Below are 26426 nucleotides of genomic sequence, written 5' to 3'. Positions count from 1 at the left end.
CCTTTTCTTTGAAACGGAGAGGCGGCGAGAGTTCATTTTTATCAGCTAGGCCTGAGGGATTTGTGTTAAGCAATGGTGGTGGCATACTGTGGAACGAATACCTTATACTTATGTAGCAGAGGTAGTTTCCCAGCTAGTATAGCTTTGAGCAATATTGGCACTACTGTAACTACTTAGTGACAACACCTGCTGGGAGAATCCAAAATGAGTGATTTCAGCTTTGTGTATTCAACCAACCATCTGCCAAATAGTCACATCCTTACAGTACATACTGTATATCATATCTAGTTAAATGGAGGCTGGAGCCGGACATGTTAGTGCTAATTGGTGGATTTGCTACACATAGCAGAGTCAGCACTGTGTTGGATTTACATAAGAACAAATTTTCCAATGAATAATTAAAGAGTTGAGGTTGAGCCTCTGCCGCTCCTTCTGACACACAGAGAATATTAACCAGGTCCCCTACAGAGAGGAGTCAAGCTACTGTAGCATTCTACACTGTACATCCTAGACCTATGAAATGGTTCAATAACGTCTGATGACTGACCTGCAATACATTATCCTTTGGATGCCCTGAGAGTTGTCAATGTCAACTAACACGCATGTCGTAAACTAATGGTTTACAAAGGCTACAGTGTTTACAGATCTCCATGTAAAACTATTGCGCTGCTCCACTGCCTTAGTCCTCCTGCCTTTACCAAACCCAATGACATGAGTGTCCATGAATAATGAACACAGGACAGGCAGTAATGTGGCCACCCTGTGGTTGGAGACATCTGTTGCGGTGGGTTTAACCCCGCCATGGAAAATTGGACATTTAGGAACCAGCTGGACAACCACTCTGCCCCGCTGTGCCACTACCTCTGTGCCCCTGGCAAGGAGCCACCACCGGCTAGGAGTCACTGGACCAAAGCCTGCCCGATGGTGCCCTTGCCAATGTGCTACCAGCCCCTCCAGACAACCCATGCACACACACACACGTAGGCGCACATATAGTCGCAAGAAGAAGTATGTGAACCCTTTGGAAATACCTGGATTTCTACATAAATTGGTCATCAAATTTGATCTGATCTTCATCTAGGTCACAACAATGAACAAGCATAGTGTGCTTAAACTAATAACACACAAATTATTGTATTTGTCTTGTCTATATTGAATACATCATTTAAACATTCACAGTGTAGGTTGGAAAAACTATGTGAACCCCTAGGCTAATGACTTCTCCAAAAGCTAATTGGAGCCAAGAGTCAGCTAACCTGGAGTTCAATCAATGAGACGAGATTGGAGACATTGGCTATAGCTGCCTTGCCCTATAAAAAACACTCACATTCTGTCACGCCCTGATCTGTTTCACCTGTCTTTGTGATTGTCTCCACAACCCTCCAGGTGTCGCCCATGTTCCCCATAATCCCCTGTGTATTTATACCTGTGTTTTCTGTCTGTCCGTGGCCAGTTTGTCTTGTTTGTTCAAGTCAACCAGAGGTTTCTCAGCTCCTGGTTTTCCCCAGTCGTTCTTTTTCCTTGTCCTCCTGGTTTTGACCCTTGCCTGTCCTGACGCTGATCCCACCTGCCTGACCACTCTGCCTGAGCCTGCCTGACGTCCTGTACCTTTGCCGCCACTCTGGATTATCGACCGCTGCTGACTTTGACCTGTCATTTGCCTGCCCCTGTTGTTGCAATAAACATTGTTACTTCAACACAGTCGGCACTTAGGTTTTACCTGAAACCTGATATGATCACATACTTTTTCTTGCCACTGTATATGCGCGCTACACACACAAGTTTAGAGGGCTCTATTAATCTTTCGACAGGTCAAAATGAGAGAGAGAAAGGTGTTAATGCAAGTAGCTGCGCCTTGAGAAACTCAGGGAATTAGCTGGTTAGACAGAGGATACTCCCACTGGAGGATTATATAGTCTTGTTTAGGCACAACTCATTCCTCCCAGCCAGCCTGTAAATTGATATGCTAATTATATAAGGGGTTTTAAGTGGTGTACTCTGAATCATACAAGTGTTACCATTACCTCTGGAGATGCACGAAACACCCGGAACAATACAAATGAGATGTGTATTGAACAAATGAGAGTACTGCGTGTGTATTAGCAGAGTTACGAACCCTTCAAGTCCTAAACTTCAAACACCACTCAAAATCAGACCAATGTTGATGGTCCTTGATCCCGGGGTTGACTCCTGAACTGCACTATATATTATTTGTAAGTGTTTTTATTGAGTTTTATTTAATATTTCTGGTTGTTTTGACCCACAGATTTGCAGATGGACTCTTTTTGGCTTGGCTAGCTAGCTGTCTAATTGTTTTTGTTTGAATGCTGCATCTGGACACTGTACCAGCTTTTTTGTTTCACCTGGCTGCTAGTTCCTGATCTTTTGAAAACAGTAATTCTTTTTTTAACATTTAACCCTTATTTAACTAAGCGAGTCAGTTAAGAACAAATTCTTATTTACAATGACGGCCTACCCCAGCCAAACCCAGACAACGCTGGGCCAATTGTGCACCGCCCTATGCAACTCCCAATCATGGCCGGTTGTGATATAGCCTGGATTCAAACCAGGGTGTCTGTAGTGACCCCTCTAGCACTGAGATGCAGTTCCTTAGACCGCTGCGCCACTCGGGAGCCCTGGTCAATTGATGAGTCACCTGAAGTTTGAGAGGAATGTGAGATGCAGTAAAGGAATGCAGTGCTGAGGCAGAGGGCTCATAGTGAGGACAACTGGCTATTACATTGAACTATGTGTGGTGAGCTTTCTGGCCCAGAGTTGCTGAGGCATCACCCAAGTGGGTGCTATACATTGTGAAGGAGAAGTCCAGTAGTTACACAGAGTAGCCCTCTACACGATCGTCAATAGAATCTTCCTCAACCATCTCCCTGACCACCTTCTGATCAAGCCATGAACTGCACCTCTCCATCATTGGAGGATAAACTGAAATACGGCCTCTATTGGTTGATCTAACTATAGCTAGGTTACGCATGATGGTGTATTGCTTATTAGTTTGATACGTTTGAAGCGCTTTGAAATTCTTATGAAAAGCGCAATAGAAATGTAATACATTATTATTATTATTACTAATCTTGAATCCAAGATGGCGTAGTGTCAGACTGCTCAAGGAAGCAGGAGGGTTGAAGTCAGGCGCAGGAGACACAAGTCCGTGAACACTCGTTTCTTTTTAATAAAACAAAACACACTGCCACAAAACCTACAGGCAGAAGGGAAAAAACACCTGTTCCCCAGACGTACAACCTGACGAAAATAATCACGCACAAACACAGACATACCTTGCTAGACTAAATAACCCCCCCTACTAATAACTAAACCAAAACAGGTGCGTGCCTACCTAGACCTAACCAACAGAAAGTGAAACAAAAAGGATCGATGGCAGCTAGTAGGCCGGCGACGACGACCGCCGAGCGCTGCCCGGTCGAGGAGGGGCGCCACCATCCGTCGGTGTCGTGACAGTACTCCCCCCCGACGCGTGGCTCCCGCAGCGCGCCGACGCCAGCCTCGAGGACGCCCCGGAGGGCAAAGCGCAGGGCGATCCGGATGGAGGCTGTGGGTCCAATATGTTCTCCACCGGTACCCAGCGCTGGGTCCAATATGTCCTCCACCGGTACCCAGCACCTCTCCTCTGGGCCGTACCCCTCCCAGTCCACGAGGTACTGCAGGCCCTTCGCCCGGCGTCTGGAGTCCAAGATGGACCGGACTGTGTACGCCGGGGGCCCCCCGATGTCCAGGGGGGGTGGAGGGACCTCCCGCACCTCATTTTCCTGCAGCGGACCAGCTACCACCGGCCTGAGGAGAGACACATGAAACGAGGGGTTAATGTGATAATAAGAAGGAAGTTGTAATCTGTAACACACCTCGTTTATTCTCCTCAGGACTTTAAATGGCCCCACAAACCGCGGACCCAGCTTCTGGCAGGGCAGGCGGAGGGGCAGGTTCCGGGTCGAGAGCCAGACTCTCTCCCCTGGGGTAAACACGGGGGCCTCACTGCGGCGCCGGTCAGCGCTCGCCTTTTGTCGTTCCCTGGCTCGTTCCAGGGATTGCTGAACAGCATCCCAGGTCTCCCTAGAGCGCTGAACCCATTCCTCTACCGCAGGGGCTTCCGTCTGGCTCTGATGCCATGGCCCCAGGACCGGCTGATAACCCAACACACATTGGAACAGCGACATGTTGGTAGAGGAGTGGCGCAAAGAGTTCTGAGCCATTTCGGCCCATGGCACGAACCTTGCCCACTCCCCTGGCCGGTCCTGGCAGTAGGACCGCAGGAACCTGCCCACTTCCTGATTTACCCTTTCTACCTGCCCATTACTTTCGGGGTGAAACCCTGAGGTCAAACTGACCGAAACCCCCAGTCGCTCCATAAACGCCCGCCACACTCGGGACGTGAACTGGGGCCCTCGATCTGAGACGATATCCTCGGGCACCCCGTAGTGCCGGAAGATGTGGGTGAATAAGGCTTCCGCGGTCTGCAGGGCCGTAGGAAGACCGGGTAAAGGAAGCAGACGGCAGGACTTAAATAACCGGTCCACAACGACCAGGATCGTGGTGTTGCCCTGAGACGGCGGGAGATCGGTCAGGAAATCCACCGCCAGGTGGGACCATGGTCGCTGTGGAACCGGGAGGGGCTGTAATTTCCCTCTAGGCAGGTGCCTGGGAGCCTTACACTGAGCGCACACCAAACAGGAGGAGACATAGTGCCTCACGTCCCTCACCAAGGTGGGCCACCAGTATCTACCACTAAGACCACACACTGTCCGCTCAACCCCTGGGTGACCCGAGGAGGGAAGCGTGTACGCCCACTGAATCAGACGATCGCGAACACCGAGCGGAACGTACTTACGACCCACTGGACACTGAGGAGGAGTAGGCTTTGTCCGTAACGCCCGCTCGATGTCCGCGTCCACCTCCCAGACCACCGGTGCCACCAGGCAGGAGGCTGGAAGTATGGGAGTGGGATCGGTGGACCGTTCCTTGGCGTCATGGAGACGAGACAGTGCGTCGGCCTTAGTGTTCTGGGAACCTGGGATATACGAGATGTTAAACTGAAATCGAGTAAAGAACATCGCCCACCTGGCTTGACGCGGGTTCAGTCTCCTCGCCGCCCGGATGTACTCCAGATTGCGGTGGTCAGACCAGATGAGAAAAGGGTGACGCACCCCCTCAAGCCAATGTCTCCACACCTTCAGGGCTCTGACCACAGCCAACAACTCCCTGTCCCCCACATCATAGTTACGCTCCGCCGGACTCAACTTCCTAGAGAAGAAGGCGCAGGGGCGGAGCTTGGGGGGTGCCCGAGCGCTGGGATAGCACGGCTCCTACCCCAGCCTCGGACGCGTCCACCTCCACTATGAAGGGCAAAGAGGGATCCGGATGCGCCAGCACTGGAGCGTCGGTGAACAAAACCTTCAGACGACTAAAGGCCCTGTCCGCCTCCGCTGACCACCGCAACTGCACCGGGCCCCCCTTCATCAGTGAGGTAATGGGAGCCGCCACCTGCCCAAAGCCCCGGATAAACCTCCGGTAGTAATTGGAAAATCCCAAAAACCGCTGCACCTCCTTCACCGTGGTGGGAGTCGGCCAATTACGCACAGCTGATATGAGGTCACATTCCATCACTACCCTTAATGTGGAAATGCGATACCCCAAGAAAGAGACGGCTGGTTTGGAAAACTCACATTTCTCAGCCTTGACGCATAGGTCATGCTCCACCAGTCGCCCAAGCACTTTACGCACCAGAGACACATGCTCGGCGCGTGTAGCGGAGTAGACAAGAATGTCATCGATGTACACCACTACACCCTGACCGAGCAGGTCCCGGAGAATCTCGTCCACAAAGGATTGGAAGACTGCGGGAGCATTCTTTAACCCATACGGCATGACGAGGTACTCATAATGGCCAGATGTGGTACTAAATGCAGTTTTCCACTTGTCCCCTCCTCGGATACGCACCAAATTATATGCACTCCTGAGATCCAATTTCGTGAAGAAGCACGCCCCGTGAAATGACTCTATCGCCGATGCGATGAGAGGTAGTGGGTAACTGAAACCCACTGTGATGGCATTTAGACCTCTATAGTCAATGCACGGGCGCAGACCTCCCTCCTTCTTCTTCACAAAAAAGAAGCTTGAGGAGACGGGTGAGTTAGATGGCCGAATGTATCCCTGCCTCAAAGACTCAGTGACGTATGTTTCCATAGCCGCTGTTTCTTCCTGAGACAGGGGATAAACATGACTACGAGGGAGTGCAGCGCCCACCTGGAGGTTTATCGCACAGTCTCCTCGTCGATGAGGTGGTAATTGGGTCGCCTTCGTTTTACTGAAGACGATAGCCAAATCGGAATACTCTGAGGGAATGTGCACGGTGGAGACTTGGTCTGGACTCTCCACCGTAGTCGCACCGATGGAAACTCCTATGCACCTGCCCGAGCACTCATTTGACCACCCCTTAAGAGCCCTCTGTCCCCACGAAATCTTAGGGTTGTGAGTGGCTAGCCAGGGAATCCCTAGAACCACTGGAAACGCTGGGGAATCAATGAGGAAAAGACTAACCCGCTCCTCATGACCCCCCCCCGCATTACCATGACCAGTGGCACAGTGACCTCCCTGACCAGCCCTGACCCCAGTGGTCGAATGTCTAGGGCGTGCACGGGGAAGGGTTGGTCCAACTGAACCAGGGGAATCCCTAACTTAGCCGCGACCCCACGGTCCATAAAACTCCCCACCGCGCCTGAATCGACTAGCGCCTTAAGCCGGGAGTGAGGGGAGAAACAAGGAAAAGACACTGACACATACATGTGACAGACAGGGGGCTCTGGGTGAGGCTGGTGCTGACTCACCTGAGGTGTCAAAGGAGCGCTCTGCCTGCCTTCTGGACTCCCGGGTGAGTCTCTCCAGCACCGGTCCACAGTGTGCCCTCTGCGACCACATGAGGTGCAGGAGCGAACTCCCCCTCCAGTCTTCCTGGCTGCTGCCCCCCCTATCTCCATAGGCGTGGGAGCAGGAGGGCTGGAGGGTGGAATGAGCAGGGCCCGGGTCGGACGTCCGCGAGCGGCCAGCAGATTGTCCAGTCGGATGGACAGGTCAACCAGTTGGTCCAGGGTGATGGTCGTGTCCCGACAGGCTAATTCCCGGCGGACGTCCTCCCTCAAACTACATCGGTAGTGATCTATAAGGGCCCTCTCATTCCACCCTGCTCCCGCGGCCAGGGTCCGGAACTCGAGAGCAAAGTCTTGCGCGCTCCTCGTCTCCTGTCTCAGGTGAAATAGCCGCTCACCCGCCGCTCTCCCCTCCGGGGGATGATCAAACACTGCCCGAAAATGGCGGGTGAACTCTGGGTAGTTGTCCCTGGCTGAGTCCGGACTGTCCCACACGGCGTTTGCCCATTCCAGGGCCCTACCCGTGAGACAGGAGACGAGGACGCTGACGCTCTCCCCCCCCCCGAGGGAGAGGGACAAACGGTCGCCAGGTATAACTGAAGTAAGAAGCCCTTACACCCAGCGGCCGTCCCATCGTACTCCCTGGGGGGAGCAAGTTTCACCCCACTGGTACTGGGTGCTGTGGGTGCTGGTTGGGGCGCAGGCTGTTGACCTGCCGCGTTCGTGGGGCCGAGAGCGCTTCGGTCCCAGCTCTCCATGCGCACCAACACCTGATCCATGGCGGTACCCAGATGGTGGAGCAGGGTGGAGTGTTGGGCAAGTCTTTCCTCCATGGACGGGGTTGGCGCTGAAGCTCCTGCTGACTCCATCAGTTGGTGCGTGATTCTGTCAGACTGCTCAAGGAAGCAGGAGGGTTGAAGTCAGGCACAGGAGACACAAGTCCGTGAACACTCGTTTCTTTTTAATAAATAATCCACGCTTGCCAAAAACAGGTAGGGCAGGGCAAGGTAAAACAAATACCCATAAACAGCCTGAACACAGCGTAGGGACGCAGCCCAAAACACACTGCCACAAAACCTACATGCAGAAGGGAATAAACACCTGTTCCCCAGACGTACAACCTGACGAAAATAATCACGCACAAACACAGACATACCTTGCTAGACTAAATAACCCCCCCTACTAATAACTAAACCAAAACAGGTGCGTGCCTACCTAGACCTAATCAACAGAAAGTGAAACAAAAAGGATCGATGGCAGCTAGTAGGCCAGCGACGATGACCGCCGAGCGCCGCCCGGTCGAGGAGGGGCGCCACCATCCGTCGGTGTCGTGACACGTAGCAGTCAGACGTCTTTTGTCCTCGTCTTGTCGCGTCCCGTGTATATATCTTTTTACATCTTTTTTCTATGCATATCTTTTAAAAATATTTTTCTTAACCTCAACTTCAACATACTCTCCTGCAATCCGCCGCACCCAATTTGGTATGGATCTGCTATTTTCTTTACTTTTGAACCGGGACCCCCAACAGCAGCTAGCCAGCTAACTAGCTACTAGCTAGTAGTCAGCTAGCCACTGCTAGCGGTCATCAGCTACCTTTAGCCCGGACAACTCTTACCAGTCTGCACAGCGCAACTCAAACCAGAGCAAATCGAACTTATTTTTCTCCATATCTCCCAATTCCTACCACAAGCTCTGAACCTTTTCACCTGGATCATCGCAGCTAGCTATCTGCTATCCGAGTGACCACTCCTGGCTAACGTCTCTGTCCCGAAGCAAGAACCAATTAGCCTGTAGCTAGCATTTGCTAGGCCCATCTCCCGGCTAGCCAAAGAGGTCCATCAGTCACTCCTTGGGCTACAATACCTATTTTGCCAATTGGCCTGGACCCCTTTTACTGCTGACACGGAGCCCCGCCGACCCATCACGACTGGACTACCGATTTAATTCGCCCAAGGGTTTTTTTTCAACTGGCTCCTCCGTCGCAACGTCACCTGAATGCCCATCTGCTAGCCTGCTAGCTGTCTAGAGCATATCGGACTGTTAGCTGAAGAGGCCCATCGGACAAATTCTTTGGCCAGTATATCTATTTTGCCAATTGGCCTGGACCATTTTACTACACGGAGCCCTACTGATCCATGACGACTGGTCTGCTGACGTAACAGCACAAGGGGGCTACGACAGACTTCTTCCATCGCGACGTCCCTCTAAGGCCCTTCTGCTAGCTTGCTATCCCCGGCCCGCTAGCTGTCTCCGGCCCCGCCGAGCTACTCACTGGACCCCTATGATCTCTCGGCTACGCATGCCTCTCCCTAATGTTAATATGCCTTGTCCATTGCTGTTTTGGTTAGTAATTATTGCCTTATTTCACTGTAGAGCCTCTAGCCCTGCTCAATAGGCCTTAGTTAACCCTTTAGTTCCACCTCCCACACATGCGGTGACCTTACCTGGTTTAAACAATGTTTCTAGAGAGAATATCTCTCTCATCGTCACTCAATGCATAGGTTTACCCCCACTGTATTCACATCCTACCATACCTTTGTCTGTACATTATGCCTTGAATATATTCTACCGTGCCCAGAAACCTGCTCCTTTTACTCTCTGTTCCGAAAGTACTAGACGAACAGTTCTTATAGCCTTTAGCCGTACCCTTATCCTACTCCTCCTCTGATGTAGAGGTTAATCCAGGCCCTACAGTGCCTAGCTCCACTCCCATTCCCCAGGCGCTCTCATTTGTTGACTTCTGTAACCATAAAAGCCTTGGTTTCATGCATGTTAACATTAGAAGCCTCCTCCCTAAGTTTGTTTTATTCACTGCTTTAGCACACTCTGACAACCCGGATGTCCTAGCCGTGTCTGAATCCTGGCTTAGGAAGACCACCAAAAACCCTGAAATTTCCATCCCTAACTATAACAATTTCCGACAAGATAGAACTGCCAAAGGGGGCGGAGTTGCAATCTACTGCAGAGATAGCATGCAGAGTTCTGTCTTACTATCCAGGTCTGTGCCCAAACAATTTGAGCTTCTACTTTTAAAATCCATCTTTGCAGAAACAAGTCTCTCACCGTTGCCGCTTGCTATAGACCACCTTCTGCCCCCAGCTATGCCCTGGACACCATATGTGAATTAATTGCCCCCATCTATCTTCAGAGCTCGTGCTGTTAGGTGACCTAAACTGGGATATGCTTAACACCCCGGCCATCCTACAATCTAAGCTTGAGGCCCTCAATCTCACACAAATTATCAATGAACCTACCAGGTACAACCCCAAATCCGTAAACACGGGCACCCTCATAGATATCATCCTAACCAACCTGCCCTCCAAATACACCTCTGCTATCTTCAACCAGGATGTCAGCGATCACTGCCTCATTGCCTGCGTCCGTAATGGGTCTGCGGTCAAACGACCACCCCTCATCTCTGTCAAACGCTCCCTAAAACACTTCAGCGAGCAGGCCTTTCTAATCGACCTGGCCCAGGTATCCTGGAAGGATATTGACTTCATTCCGTCAGTAGAGGATGCCTGGTTATTCTTTAAAAGGGCTTTCCTCACCATCTTAAATAAGCATGCCCCTTTCAAAAAATGGAGAAGGAGGAACAGATATAGCCCTTGGTACATTCCAGACCTGACTTCCCTTGACCAGCACAAAAACATCCTGTGGCGTACTGCATTAGTATTGAATATCCCCCGCGATATGCAACTTTTCAGGGAAGTTAGGAACCAATATACACAGGCAGTTTGAAAAAGCTAGCCTTTGCTTTCCTAACAGATTTGCATCCTGTAGCACAAACTCCAAAAGTTCTGGGACACTGTAAAGTCCATGGAGAATAAGAGCACCTCCTCCCAGCTGCTCACTGCACTGAGGCTAGGAAACACTGTCACCACCTATAAATCCACAATAATTGAGAATTTCAATAAGCATTTTTCTACGGCTGGCCATGCTTTCCACCTGGCTACCCCTACCCCGGTCAACAGCCCTGCACCCCCCACAGCAACTTGCCCAAACCTCCCCCATTTCTCCTTCACCCAAATCCAGATAGCTGATGTTCTGAAAGAGCTGCAAAATCTGGTCCCCTACAAATCAGCCAGACTAGACAATATGGACCCTCTCTTTCTAAAATGATACGCCAAAATTGTTGCAACCCCTATTACTAGCCTGTTCAACCTATCTTTTGTATCGTCTGAGATCCCCAAAGATTGGAAAGCTGCCGCGGTCATTCCCCTCTTCAAAGGGGGAGACACTCTAGACCCAAACTGCCTCAGACCTATATCTATCTACCCTGCCTTTCTAAGGTCTTCGAAAGCCAAGTTAACAAACAGATCACCGACCATTTCGAATCCCACCGTACCTTCTCCGCTATGCAATCTGGTTTCCGAGCTGGTCATGGGTGCACCTCAGCCACGCTCAAGGTCCTAAACGATATCATAACCGCCATCGATAAGAGACAATACTGTGCAGCTGTATTCATCGGCCTGGCCAAGGCTTTCGACTGTCAATCACCACATTCTTATCGGCAGACTCAACAGCCTTGGTTTCTCAAATGACTGCCTCGCCTGGTTCACCAACTACTTCTCAGACAGAGTTCAGTGTGTCAAATCGGAGGGCCTGTTTTCTGGACCTCTGGCAGTCTATGGGGGTGCCACAGGGTTCAATCCTCGGGCCGACTCTTTTCTCTGTATACATCAATGATGTCGCTCTTGCTGCTGGTAATTCTCTGATCCACCTCTACGCAGACGACACCACTCTGTATGCTTCTGGCCCTTCTTTGGACACTGTGTTAACCAACCTCCAGACAAGCTTCAATGCCATACAACTCTCAAACTAAATGCATGCTCTTCAACTGATCGCTGCCCACACCTGCCCGCCCGTCCAGCATCACTACTCTGGACGGTTCTGACTTACAATATGTGGACAACTACAAATACCTAGGTGTCTGGTTAGACTGCAAACTCTCCTTCCAGACTCACAATAAGCATCTCCAATCCAAAATTAAATCTAGAATCGGCTTCCTATTTCGCAACAAAGCCTCCTTCACTCATGCTGCCAAACATACCCTCGTAAAACTTACCATCCTACCGATCCTTGACTTCGGCGATGTCATTTACAAAATAGCCTCCAACACTCTACTCAGCAAATTGGATGCAGTCTATCACAGTGCCATCCGTTTTTTCACCAAAGCCCCATATACTACCCACCACTGCGACCTGTATGCTCTCGTTGGCTGGCCCTCGCTTCATATTCATCGCCAAACCCACTGGCTCCAGGTCATCTATAAGTCTCTGCTAGGTAAAGCCCCGCCTTATCTCAGCTCACTGGTCACCATAGCAGCACCCACCCGTAGCACGCGCTCTAGCAGGTATATTTCACTGGTCACCCCAAAGCCAATTCCTCCTTCGGCCGCCTTTCCTTCCAGTTCTCTACTTCCAATGACTGGAACGAACTGCAAAAATCACAGAAGCTGGAGACTCATATCTCCCTCACTAGCTTTAAGCACCAGCTGTCAGAGCAGCTCACAGATCACTGCACCTGTACATAGCCCATCTGTAAATAGCCCATCCAACTACCTCATCCCCATACTGTTATTCATTTTATTTATTTTGCTCCATTGCACCCCAGTATCTCTACTTGCACACTCAACTACTGCACATCTGTCACTCCAGTGTTTAATTGCTATATTGTAATTATTTTACCACTATGTCCTATTTATTGCCTTACCTCCATTATCCTACCTCATTTGCACATGCTGTATATAGACTTTGTCTATTGTATTATTGACTATGTTTGTTTATTCCATGTGTAACTCTGTGTTGTTGTTTGTGTCGCACTGCTTTGCTTTATCTTGGCCAGGTCGCAGTTGTAAATGAGAACTTGTTCTCAACTAGCCTACCTGGTTAAATAAAGGTGAAATAAAAGAAAATGTAAACGATGTAATCACCACCACAATGTACCCAGGCAGCAGGCAGACAGAGGAATCCTACTAGCACAATGAATGAATAATAGATGTGAAAGGTTAGCCGTGAGGATGTGTACCTCTTACATGCTGTGACTGCTGTTGTCACATCCAGGATGAGCTCTCCTCTCCTTTAACACGCTTTCAAGCTTACATATGTTTTGACAGGACCTCACTCTCACCTCACTGTCCTCATCACAGGAAGTGGGGATGTCTGAGAAGGCAAAGCTCAAGCGGATGGTCACCATCTGTGTTGATTGAAGACTCAGGTCAAGGAGACCTGGGAGGTGGAGTTTTTGACATTATTGTGACCACAGAATGTGTAGTGAGAGTAATGCTTGGAATCAAGTGGATATCAAAGTTCTAGCTGAGCAACACCAGAATGTCATGAAAAAAGACAAGTTCAAACAAACTCAATTAATGTAAATGGAAATACTTTATTTCACCATTACACAATAACAAGCCTTGAAATAAATACAAAATGGAAAGTAATCCCACAGAGGACCACAAAATATAGACAACTTTCATAATGTGGCAAATTAAAATGAAGACTAAAACGATCACTACCTAGGATATCATTTAGAGATTAAAAGTTTAGAAATCAGCTAAATGTTTCTACGATGAGCACAGTCATGCCAGCATAATAGTATTTTACAGTGTCATGTTGCAGATGATTCGGGGGTGTTCCTCAATGCACATGGGTCACCCTGATTGGTGAGGCTGAACACAGAGAGGGGGCATGTGGGAAGGCCTACTGTAGTTCATCATCTGTACTCTATGATACATGTTTGTATTTGGTATAAAGAAGTTGGGCAGGAGGGTGGAAAATGCAGGTTGTTTTTACATGGATAACAATGTACAGGGAGGTGCCTTCAGAGCTTCAGGAACTAAAGGCACATGGGGTCCACTGAGCAACAGATATGTCCATTCTGCAAGAGGGGGAGGAGAAAGAGACTTTAGAGTGAGTCACTGTTAGAATTCAACCACAATACAGTTCTTCTCTTTGAATTTCTACTTTTCTCACTGAAAGGCAAATTTGGTCTGACATTTAGAACATGGAGGATAGTTGGCCGAAGTCTGCATAGATATAATGAATATCCATGGCTGTTACCTTGCACTGGCAGAGGGTGCATTCAGTGCCGTGTTTGACCCAGGAGGAGCCGCTGAAGCGCTGAATGCCATGCTCGTCCGTGCACGTCTTGGTGATGTCGTTGCGGATGGTGTCGGCCTGGCAGGGGTCAATGATGCAGCGGGCACAGCACTCGCCTTCGGGCACCACCGTGAACTCACAGTCCACTGGCGGGCACGACAGGGGCCAGCAGTCCACCTGACCCTGCTGTGGGAGGGAGAGACAGACAGATATACTGGAGTCATATCACTGGGACAGGGATAAACAGTAATATATACAGTCAATTATCCCTACAATTGAATAGTTCCTGTCCCTTGTCAAATATTTCAGTATACTTATATACCACCTTGAGGCGACAAGAAATGATCATGTAAAGATAGAGATTTTGGGCTCCCGAGTGGCGCAGCGGTCTAAGACACTGCATCTCAGTGGTAGAGGCGTCACTACAGACCCTGATTTGATTCCAGGCTGTATCACAACTGGCTGTGATTGGGAGTCCTATAGGGCGGCGCACAATTGGCCCAGTGTCGTCCAGGTTAGGGTTTGTCTGGAGTAGGCCGTCATTGTAAATAAGAATTTGTTCTTAACTGACTTACCTAGTTAAATAAAACATGTATAAAATAAATATATTAATACTTGTAAGCAGGAATCAGGCGGATAGAATTATGGTGAGATTTGCCAAATGGAGGGCGAGGGAGAGCATTGTATGCATCTCTGTGTGTGGAGTAAAGGTGGTCTAGAGTTTTTTTCCCTCTGGTTGCACATGTGACTTGCTGGTAGAAATTAGGTAAAACGGATTTAAGTTTGCCTGCATTAAAGTCTCCGGCCACTGATCAAATACACTATATATACAAAAGTATGTGGACACCCCTTCAAATTGATGGATTCAGCTATTTTAGCCACACCCGTTGCTGACAGGTGTCTGAAATCGAGCACACAGCCATGCAATCTCCGTAGACAAACATCGGTAGTAGAATTGCCTTACTGAAGAGCTCAGTGACTTTCAACATGTCACCGTCATAGGATGCCACCTTTCCAGCAAGTCAGTTAGTCAAATTTCTGCCATGCTAGAGCTGCCCTGGTCAACTGTAAGTGCTGTTATTGTGAAGTGGAAATGTCTAGGAGCAACAACGGCTCAGCCGCGAAGTGGTAGGCCACACAAGCTCACAGAAAGAGAGCGCCGAGTGCTGAAGCCCGTAGCGCGCAAAAATAGTTTGACCTCGGTTGCAACACTCACTCCCGAGTCCCAAACTGCCTCTGGAATCAACATCAGCACAATAACTGTTTGTCAGGAGCTTCATGAAATGGGTTTCCATTCTAATCGCCCAACATCAGTGCCCGACCTCACTAATGCTCTTGTGGCTGAATGGAAGCAAGTCCCCGCAGCAATGTTCCAACATCTAGTGGAAAGCCTTCCCAGAAGAGTGGAGGCTGTTATAGCAGCAAAGAAGGGACCAACACCATATTAATGCCCATGATTTTGGAATGAGATATTTGACAAGCAGGTGTCCACATACTTTTGGTCATGTAGTGCATCTCTTTATTGCGCATGAGAACAGTTTGGAACAGATTCCCAAAAGTAAAATAATTTGGAGTAGATTTGCTGGTGCTTTTACATTCCCCCCCCCCCAACAGTAATAATAAAAAATATAATACATTTTTTGCTCAGAAAACTTGGTGGGGGTCAAATGAAATCACCCGTCAGTTGGGGAACCCTGCCTTATTGGATTTCTCCAGCAGCTGTTTCAATAAGCCAGTGAATACAGGTCATAATGTTGGCCACCTTTCTAGATATGATTCCGCATCACCCAGTTCTACATTTTCATCCCTGAAGTGAGTGGTTTACACCTCCTTGGAAAATGTAAAAATCAGCATGCGCAAGAACACACACACACACACACACACACACACACACACACACACACACACACACACACACACACACACACACACACACACACACACACACACACACACACACACACACACACACACACACACACACACACACACACACACACACACACACACACACACACACACACACACACACACACACACACACAGACACTCAAAACTGCTTATGAGTTTAGTTTGCTGTAAGTCTCCCATCGGGTTATTTAATATCCCTGAAAATCAGCTAGCTCTGCATTTTAGTGATATTGTAGTAAATTAGTGGGGCTATAAAATACAGGCACATGCTGTGCTAATGTGTGCTCCCTGCCTTCATTTAGTGAGTAAACATTTTAAGTGTGATTCCCCTGGAGCAGAACTCTTTCCCCATTGGCGGAGGGTATAGCTTTAGACTATAGGTTTTCATGACACAGTATGGGATGTCATTTAATCACCTTTACATGGGCCCTGGAAGGTGGGTAAGGCACTGAAATCTCTTTCTCTAGATCAGAAACTCATTTCTTCAATCTTTCCTTTTCTAGTTCAAAAACAGTATTATGAATCTCAGTACACGTCACAGAGTCCGTCAAAAAAACGTCTGCGAGAATGACATTTACTGGTGACATTTGGTTTAGTGAGCCTTGCCAGAGATTTGCCTTGGCTAGACAACCTCGTGTCCTACTGCAACCATGTTTAATGTCTCCAGATCTATGGCTAAAAGAGTATCCTATACCCATAGCATTCTATACCTATTGTAGCGAGTCAGAGATACACTACATGACCAAAAGTATGTGGACACCTGCTCGTTGAACATATAATTCGATATACATAACACCAACTCAACCCAAATCATGGGCATTAATATGGAGTTGGTCCCCCCTCCCCCTTTGCTGCTATAACAGCCTGCACTCTTCTGGGAAGGCTTTCCACTAGATGTTGGAACATTGCTGCAGGAACTTGCTTCGATTCAGCCACAAGAGCATGAGTGAGGTCGGGCACTGATGTTGGGCGATTAGGCCTGGCTGCAGTCGGCGTTCCAATTCATCCCAAAGGTGAATTGGAACATCGCTTTGTGCACGAGGGCATTGTCATGCTGAAACAGGAAAGGGCCTTCCCCAAACTGTTGCCACAAAGTTGGAAGCACAGAATCGTCTAGAATGTCATTGTATGCTGTAGTGTTAAGATTTCCATTCACTGGAATTAAGAGGCCTAGCCCGAATCATGAAAAACAGCCCCATACCATTATTCCTCCTCACCAAACTTTACAGTTGCCACTATGCATTGGGGCAGGTAGCATTCTCCTGGCATCCGCCAAACCCAGATTAGTCTGTCGGGCTGCCAGATGGTGAAGCGTGATTCTTCTTACCAGAGAACGCGTTTCCACTGCTCCAGTCCAATGGCGGCGAGCTTTACACCACTCCAGCCGACGCTTGGCATTGCGCATAGTGATCTTAGGCTTGTGTGCGGCTGCCTGGCCATAGAAACCCATTTCATGAAGCTCCCGACGAACAGCTATTGTGCTGACATTGCTTCCAGTGGCAGTTTGAAACTTGGTAGTGAGTGTTGCAACCAAGGTAAGACGGTTTTTAGGCGCTATGCACTTCAGCACTCGGCAGTCCCGTTCAGTGAGCTCGTGTGGCCTACCACTTCGTGGCTGAGCCCTTGTTGCTCCTAGACATTTCCACTTCACAATAACAGCACTTACAGTTGACCGGGGCAGCTCTAGCAGGACAAACATTTGACATGCTGACTTGTTGGAAAGGTGGCATCCCTATGATGGTGCCACGTTGAAAGTCAATGAGCTCTTCAGTAAGACCATTCCACTGCCAATGTTTGTCTATGGAGATTGCATGGCATTATGCTCGATTGTACACACCTGTCAGCAGTAGGTGTGGCTGAAATAGCCGAATCCACTAATTTGAAGGGGTGTCCACATACTTTTGTATATATAGTGTACATACGTCAAAGAACATATTCTGTCATTTGCTTGAATGCACAAATAAATGTAAAGTAAAAGGTGGTTTGTATCTTTGTCTAAGATTCTAAGCTTGTCCGTTTCCCTGGTGAGCTGAGCCCATATGGTTCTGGCTCTGATAACTATGGAGGCATTCAGGGTTCATTTCACGTCCCTGTCATGCTACTGGATCGCACGCTTATCTCTACGCACCATTCTCCTCCGCTCCTCTCTTTCAAGCACTGCTGTTTATACCATTTTGACTGGTGTGTGTGTGTGTGTGTGTGTCTGTGTGTGTGTGTGTGTGTGTGTGTGTGTGCGTGGATATATGAGTGCCTGCCTCGGGGAGGGAGAGAGAGAGAGAGAGAGAGAGAGAGAGAGAGAGAGAGAGAGAGAGAGAGAGCAGCCTACATCTACCTGCCTCTCCAACACTTTTCCAGCCCTATAATGGCCTGCTGTAAGTAATCCACCCAAGGCTCTTAAGGACAGCATCACAATGGGAAAAGAGAACAACATTATGCTGCCCGCTACTCTAGCTATGGATCTGACTTCTGCTGTTTTTCGACTGTAACACCAGTGCATACACCCTTATGTTATATTAGGGAAATTGTGTTTCCATAGCTAGGGCTGACAGTGAGGATTTGTGATGAGCAGAATCATCAACCTCTGCATAATCAAAACAGTTGTTTTGCGGGCAGGTATTAAAGTTCACAGTTAGACATTGCTACATAAATGACAGTTGAAAAGTACCAGTGGCGTGGTTTTGACCCCAAGTGAGAGCAGGTCCACCGCAGCTATGGCCCAGTGAGAGACGGGTGACGGCCCGCGTAGATGGAAATAGAAAAGTCGGAGCCTTTTGGGTAAAACACCGGGTTAAATCCTGTATGGACCTGCACTATTTGTGTCCCTGTATTCATATGCTAATCACAGAAGGAGAGTGATGTGGGATGGCTGTCTGTGTGTCTGTTCGATCTGAGGGAGAAAATGACCAACAGTAATACCACTCTTCCGGAGGGGACTGGCAGGCGGCAGAGAGAGAGCGCTGACAGAACGATGATTTGTGGGTCGACGCAAAGGCATAGTGACACAAATGCATCTAAGTGTTGCTTCTCTCTGGGAGCAGAATGGCCAGGGAGAATGCCAACCGTGACATTTGCATTTCATAAAAATATAGCTGGTTGTAAAGTGCGTCTGAAAGGCGTATCGGAGGCGGTAGGTAGTCATGTTCTGTCAGATTTAGTGTGAAATCCTCATAAAAAAGCCTTCCGGTTGTTTGAACAGCAGGGATGCGGGAACCTTAGAAAAGGTCGGCACAGTAGAGAGAGTCGATGCAAACAGTGCATATTTCTTCATGGGAGATTCAATAAAGAATGCTCTTGACACGTCATAATTCTGTTTTATATATTGCCAGGACAAGCTAACAAGCTTATCCACAACCCTTCTCCGAGGCCACCCACTGTGTGGACACAGAGACCTGCACATACCCGCACACCTTTACTATTCCCCTGGCCAGCACTCTGATGTCCAGTATCTCCCGTACATGAATCACTAAAGAGGAGTACAGTGTGTCCTATCTCTCTATAGACTGTGTATTGTTGGTACTTACCAGACACTGGCACTGCTGGCAGTTCTCCACCCAGGACTCTCCACTGCCGTAGGTCAGCAGGCCGTTCTGGTGCAGACACTGGCTGCTGAGGCGAGGGTCACACTCTGGACAGCAGAACAGGTCAGCTGTGGGGTTCTCACAGTCACACACCATCCTCCTGCACATCACCTGGCCAGTCTGCACAGAGGGGTGGGCAGATGCATGGTCTATCAATCGACACACGACTCGAGTACAGTCTCAAAGTACTGTCTTGAGCTCTATAACCCACAATCAATCTTTGCTAGTTGACCTTGGTTATTGGTTAATTACACACACTCAAAATGACCATTGCTCCCTACTAGCTGACCGTGACCGTTCCAAAACAACAACATGTTTATGCTCTCTGTTCACTCAGCCGTTCAATACTGCTAATTTTGACAGGCAGGTTCTCCATTTTTCCAATCAATTATAATGACTCGTTTCATTTAAGCTTAATTTCTGCCCTCCTCCTCTGTAATCAAATTAATAATGTGATGCTTGATCATTCAATACCCATACTAATCCTCTATAATCACCTGCTAGAATTGCCAGACACAAGACATTATCAAAAATGAAACACTAAATTACTAAACGTTTCAAGACTGTAGCCGTAGAATCATGAGGAAAAATATAGATATCATTTTGGTTAATTTAAAACCAAGTTTTCCAAACAACTGGTTGATGCATTTACATGTTCAGACCTCTGCGTGAAACATATATCAAACTGAATTGATAACCAATCATCATATTGTTTTACATCTACAAGTCTCTGCTAGGTAAAGCCCCGCCTTATCTCAGCTCACTGGTCACCATAGCAGCACCCACCCGTAGCACGCGCTCCAGCAGGTATATCTCACTGGTCACCCCCAAAGCCAATTCTTCCTTTGGCCGCCTCTCCTTCAAGTTCTCTGCTGCCAATGACTGGAACGAACACTAAAGCTGGAGACTCTTACCTCCCTCACTAGCTTTAAGCACCAACTGTCAGAGCAGCTCACAGATCACTGCACCTGTACATAGCCCATCTGTAAATAGCCCATCCAATCTACCTACCTCATCCCCATACTGTATTTATTTATTTATCTTGCTCCTTTGCACCGCAGTATCTCTACTTGCACATTCATCTTCTGCACATTCTACCATTCCAGTGTTTAATTGCTATATTGTAATTACTTCGCCACCATGGCCTACTTATTGTCTTACCTCCCTTATCCTACCTATTTGCACATGCTGTATACAGACTTTTATACTGTATTATTGACTGAATGTTTGTTTATTCCATGTGTAACTCTGTGTTGTTGTATATGTCGAACTGCTTTGCTTTATCTTGGCCAGGTCGCAGTTGTAAATGAGAACTTGTTCTCAACTAGCCGACCTGGTTAAATAAAGGTGAAATAAAAAATAAATAAATAAACTAATAGAACGCCACTGATCTGACCATTGTTTGTTTTATACCCATCATCCTCTCTGTCTCACCTGACAGGAGCAGACGGAGCACCTATCGTTGTCCAGCACCCAGATCTGCCTGTTGTGTTTGACTTTGTTGTCAAGGATACAGTCTCCAGTGCAGTTCCTCCCGTGGGGGCACCTGCAGTCATAGCCCCCCTCCAAGTTGAAGCACACTGTGTCATTGGCACAGGTGTTCCTCCCCATCTTGCATTCGTTGATATCTGTAGGGAGCAAGAGAGATGACTTCTCACATATGCTCAACACAGGTCAAATACCGTAGTTTATGCATAAATTCACACATCATACTGCTTAAAAAAAGACAAAGGATTCCAAACTAGAACTGAAAAGCTGTAAAAACGGGTCACGTGACTCATGACGTGTCTTTGTGCACTGCTGGACCTGCTCCGTTGTCAGTCAAAGAGCGATTGAGAAATCCGCAAATTGTGGATAAATTCTTTGTTTTATTGAAAGTGTATGGCCAAATGACCTACTTTTATCAAAAGTACTATTGGTTTTGAGTCAGAAAATGTGTACCTTTCCACCTAAAACGATTGCGATTATTTTATATCATTATATTATGTGGCCGACTGCAGCGACAGCGGACATGGGTAACAACTGCGCATGTGCGCTCTCGTGGGGCAACTCTGTGAGGAATCTGCAGTTATTTGGAGCTTGATGTAACATGTGACTTTTATGGGAGGGAGAAGGAGCAGGCGCAAAAGTTAAAAGATGTATCACAGGTAGCCTAAAGTTAGTTCTGAAAAGCGGAAATCCGAAGAGATGGCAGCAAGAGCAAGCTGGTGATCGGTCCCTGGCTGTACTTATGTAATAAATCTAGGAAAGAAGGCACATTTCACTGCCTTCCATTGAAAGATACAGACACATGCAGAAGATGGCTAGTAGCGATAAAAACAGGAAATACGATGTAAACACTCCTACAGCCACCTGTGTGAAGCTAATCATAATAATAAATAAATTATTGTATTTTGTTGAATTTAAATAACAACATTCCTACCTTGTTTAGCATTATCTAGACCAAATATGACATGATTCCACTATTTGTATACGTTTTAAATATTTATCAATGGGGGACTTTTATTTCGAAGGCGAACCGCAAATTCCCTTTTGTGGCTAATCCTTATTGTGGCTAGCTTCACACACGTCCTCTGAGAAGAGAAAGCTCAAAGCGAGCGTGTGGACGTATGTATAGTCTAATCATTGCATTTTGAGTTTATCTTATTGTGTTGTAGTCTAGGCGTTCTACCGGTTAGCAGATGTTGAGGAGCTAGACAGTAATTGTGTCACCTTACATTGTAATGGACAGTAATTCTTACTTTTAAACTCAGCATTGTTGGGAAAGGGCTCCTAAATTAGCATTTCATGGTGTACCTGATGTATTCGGCGCATGTGACAAATACCATTTTATTGTGCCATCTTTCCCGAGTGGCACAGCGGTCTAAGGCACTGCATCTCAGTGCAAGAGGCGTCACTACAGTCCCTGGTTTGATTCCAGGCTGTATCACATCCGGACGCGATACAGCCTGGAGGGTGGCGCACAATTGGCCCAGCGTCGTCCGGGTTTGGCCGGCGTAGGCCGTCATTGTAAATAAGAATGTGTTCTTAACTGACTTGCCTAGTTAAATAAAGGTTAAATAAAAACATTGAAGAATAGACAGAATTATGGCCATGAGTATCCTAACAATATAATTACTTTTAGCCCCATAGCCATAAAAAATGTATTACAGATTATAAGCATATGTTTGTAGGTTGCAGTTTTACTTCGTTTAACTCAGTTGTAATGCTTGGCTACTGTTTTCACTTCTCCCCCGAAAATAGAATCGCTCCACCTAACTAGTTTCAATGTATGGACTCACTTACGAAATGTTAGATTTTAGGTAAACTTCCCCTTTAATGTGCTCTTCCACTGGCTACACACTGGTTGAATCAACGTTGTTTCCATGTAATTTCAATGACGTTACGTTGAATCAACGTGAAATAGACGTTGAATTGACGTCTGTGCACAGTGGGCTGTGTCGATCAGGTAGACTTGACAGGTAAAATTAGGCTATATAGCAGACAGACAGACAGACAGACAGAGCTGCAGCACTGTTACTGCTGAGGCGCACTGCTAGATTGAGGGTTTTCTTCCATTTTGACAAGCTCTTGACAGGTTGCTTTAGACTAGAGAATGTTTCAGAAAGATTCCATGAGCAGTAAAAAGCAGACAGGGATTTGGAGGAAAATGTACCAGTAATAGTATGTCCGATAACACTATTACCTGCACCAGACAGAAAAAAAACTATCAAAAGAAGGCCGAGGAAATTTCTACCTCTGCAATGGTTAGATATGCTGCTATGATCAATGTTAGAATACACTAGAATAATGGAAAAACACAATATACTCTATGCATGAAATTTCAATAGGCGTTATCATGTGACTAGCTGAATGAAGTTTGCCTACAACCACAGAGCTTCTTTTAGTATTGAGAGAAAAGGGGCGGGTCAACTCACCTATGCACGACTCCCCATTGGCCGAGAACAAGCCATTGTCGTGGTAGCCATCACGACACTCGCAGTGGTACCAGCCGGGCAGGTTGACACAGATGGCTTTGTCATTACACTCCAAGAACCCATCAGAACACTCATCAATGTCTATCAGGAGAGAGAGAGAGAGAGAGCGAGAGAGAGAGAATGAGAGGGAGAGCGACAGAAAGAGAGAGCGAGACAGAAAGAGAGAGCGACATGTAAGAACATACCTCAATCTCCAATAGTTTTTGTTCTGAATGATGTCAGCAGGAACTGCATACTGAACTTAGCTTCATTCTTGCCTGATAGGCTTTTCAACATTGACTGATCCATAATTGATACAAAAGCGTGTCCAGGATTTGATAGGATATGCACGCTGTATCGATCTGGCATGAAAACACAGCGAGAGACGGGTACATTCATCAATAGAAGAAATCAGATTGTGAACATGGCAATTGAAATGACTCTTACATATTTACTTGATTTTGTTTCATTACAACACAAAACAAAATGTCCCCTGAAGAGGGGTGTTAAAAAGCCTTGGAAGACCTTGGAAGCTTGTGAATCCGTTCTTGCTGTAGGTCTCATTGACGGTAAAGAGCACAGGAACCAGGCCTCAACCTTGACTCTAATTATGCTCTCCACAACACAGCATTCGTCACATGCTCACAAGTCTATCCCACTCTCTCTCCCACTCTTCTCTTTTCTCATCACTAGCTTATTGTAAACCAATTTATTTCGACAAACAACGAAGGGAGCACCCATTTCTTACAAAGGAACGAGGTGTAAATACATTCAACATCTGAATCAACTGCACCGTATGAGAAAATGCCCTAATATTTAAACCCATATTTAATTAGATGAGAGACGCTAGTGAATACGGGGTGGGGGCTAAATATGAGGACCCAGGTTTTAGAGTGATTAAATGTGTCTGTGTAGGCACTGATGGCTTCTTTATGATTGTGTGCATGTGTGATGCATTATCAGAGTTCCTCATTATGAAAATGGCCTTGCACTGTCAGTGACCTTCCCATTCGATTCCCCCAGACAAAATAGAACACAGCAGGATCCCATGGAGAGCACAAGGCCTCTTCTCCTCATCTTCCCCTCATTCTTTCCTCTCTTCTCTCTCTGGCCTCTCCCTTCTTCTTGTCCTCTTCTCTACTCCTCTCCTTTCCACCCCTCTCATCTCTCCTTCTCTCCTTTCCTCCCCTCTCATCTCCCCTTCTCATCTTTTTTTATTTCACCTTTATTTAACCAGGTAGGGCAGTTGAGAACAAGTTCTCATTTACAACTGCGACCTGGCCAACATAAAGCAAAGCAGTGCGACAAAAACAACAACAGAGTTACACAAACAACCATACAATCAATAACACAAAATAAAATAAATGGAAAAATCTATGTACAGTGTGTGCAAATGTAGAAGAGTAGGGAGGTAGGCAATAAATAGGCCATAGAGGCGAAAATAATTACAATTTAGCATTAGTACTGGAGTGATAGATGTGCAGATGATGATTTGCAAATAGAGATACTGGGGTGCAAAAGAGCAAGAGAGTAAGTAATAATATGGGGAATAGGTAGTCGGGTGTGCCATTTACTGATTGGCTGTGTACAGGTACAGTGATCAGTAAGCTGCTCTGACAGCTGATGCTTAAAGTTAGAGAGAGAGATATAAGACTCCAGCTTCAGAGATTTTTGCAATTCGTTCCAGTCATTGGAAGCAGAGAACTGGAAGGAAAGGCAGCCAAAGGGAGTGTTGGCTTTGGGGATGACCAGTGCAATATACCTGCTGGAGCGCGTGCTACGGGTGGGTGTTGCTATGGTGACCAGTGAGCTGAGATAAGGCGGGGCTTTACCTAGCAGAGACTTATAGATGACCTGGAGCCAGTGGGTTTGGCGACGGATATGTAGTGAGGGCCAGCCAACGAGAGCATACAAGTCGCAGTGGTGGGTAGTATATGGGGCTTTGGTGATAAAACACATGGCACTGTGATAGACTACATTCAGTTTGCTGAGTAGAGTGTTGGGGGCTATTTTGTAAATGACATCGCTGAAGTCAAGCATCGGTAGGATAGTCAGTTTTACGAGGGTATGTTTGGCGGCATGAGTGAAGGAGGTTTTGTTGCGAAATAAGACGATTCTAGATTTAATTTTGGATTGGAGATGCTTAATGTGAGTCTGGAAGGAGAGTTTGCAGTCTAACCAGACACCTAGGTATTTGTAGTTGTCCACATATTCTAGGTCAGAACCGTCCAGAGTAATGAAGCTCGTTTGGAGGTTTGTTAGCACAGTGTCCAAAGAAGGGCCAGATGTATACAGAATGGTGTCGTCTGCGTAGAGGTGGATCAGAGAATCACCAGCAGCAAGAGTGACATCATTGATATATACAGTAAATTCCAGACTATAAGCCGCAACTTTCTTCACAGGCTTTGAACCTCGCGGCTTAAACAATGATGCGGCTAATATATGGATTTTCCCCAAAAAAACACATTCTGTGACGTGCTCAGTTTTTTGGCGGCATGAAGCTTTCATTACACCAATCAAATTGCCGAATGGGTTAAGGTCAAACAACTTTTTTGTTTACTGTTTAGATTAAATCGAGCACTCTCAAACTTCCCATCATTCTGATTACGGTAGTCATTTTGTCACCCTCATCATGGCAAAGACACGGAGAAATGCATATGATGCAGCTTTCAAGTTGAAGGCGATTGATCTGGCTGTTGGAAAAGGAAATAGAGCTGCTGCATGGGAGCTTGGTCTTAATGAGTCGATGATAAGACGTTGGAAACAGCAGCGTGAGGAATTGACTCAGTGCAAAAGACAACTAAAGCTTACTGCTAATTTTTAATTTTTTGTTACAAGCCGTGTTTCGTTAAAGCCTATTTATTTTTGTTACAAGCCGTGTTTCGTTAAAGCCTATTTATTTTTGTTACAAGCCGTGCTTCGTTAAAGCCTATTTATTTTTGTTACAAGCCGTGTTTCGTTAAAGCCTATTTATTTTTGTTACAAGC

General features: G+C 47.1%; 1 protein-coding gene across 1 annotated transcript in view; it reads right to left on the bottom strand.

The window, feature by feature from the left end:
• Window positions 1-13261: 13261 nt before the first annotated feature.
• The window catches only part of LOC106560972 (protein kinase C-binding protein NELL2-like), a 108509-nt gene continuing 95344 nt past the window's right edge, over window positions 13262-26426 (bottom strand). Inside the window, exons 16-20 of the mRNA XM_014124461.2 lie at window positions 23401-23541; window positions 20918-21111; window positions 19427-19603; window positions 13956-14180; window positions 13262-13773 (exon numbers count right to left, since the gene is read on the bottom strand). Coding sequence (XP_013979936.1) covers window positions 13732-13773; window positions 13956-14180; window positions 19427-19603; window positions 20918-21111; window positions 23401-23541 — 779 coding nt within the window. The 3' untranslated portion in view covers window positions 13262-13731. The remainder of the gene's footprint in view (window positions 13774-13955; window positions 14181-19426; window positions 19604-20917; window positions 21112-23400; window positions 23542-26426) is intronic.

Source organism: Salmo salar, chromosome ssa10 (assembly GCF_905237065.1).
Source record: "Salmo salar chromosome ssa10, Ssal_v3.1, whole genome shotgun sequence".
NCBI classification, from domain to species: domain Eukaryota; kingdom Metazoa; phylum Chordata; class Actinopteri; order Salmoniformes; family Salmonidae; genus Salmo; species Salmo salar.
The sequence above is the reverse complement of the archived record's forward strand: the minus strand, read 5'-3'. Positions and strand labels throughout refer to the sequence as shown.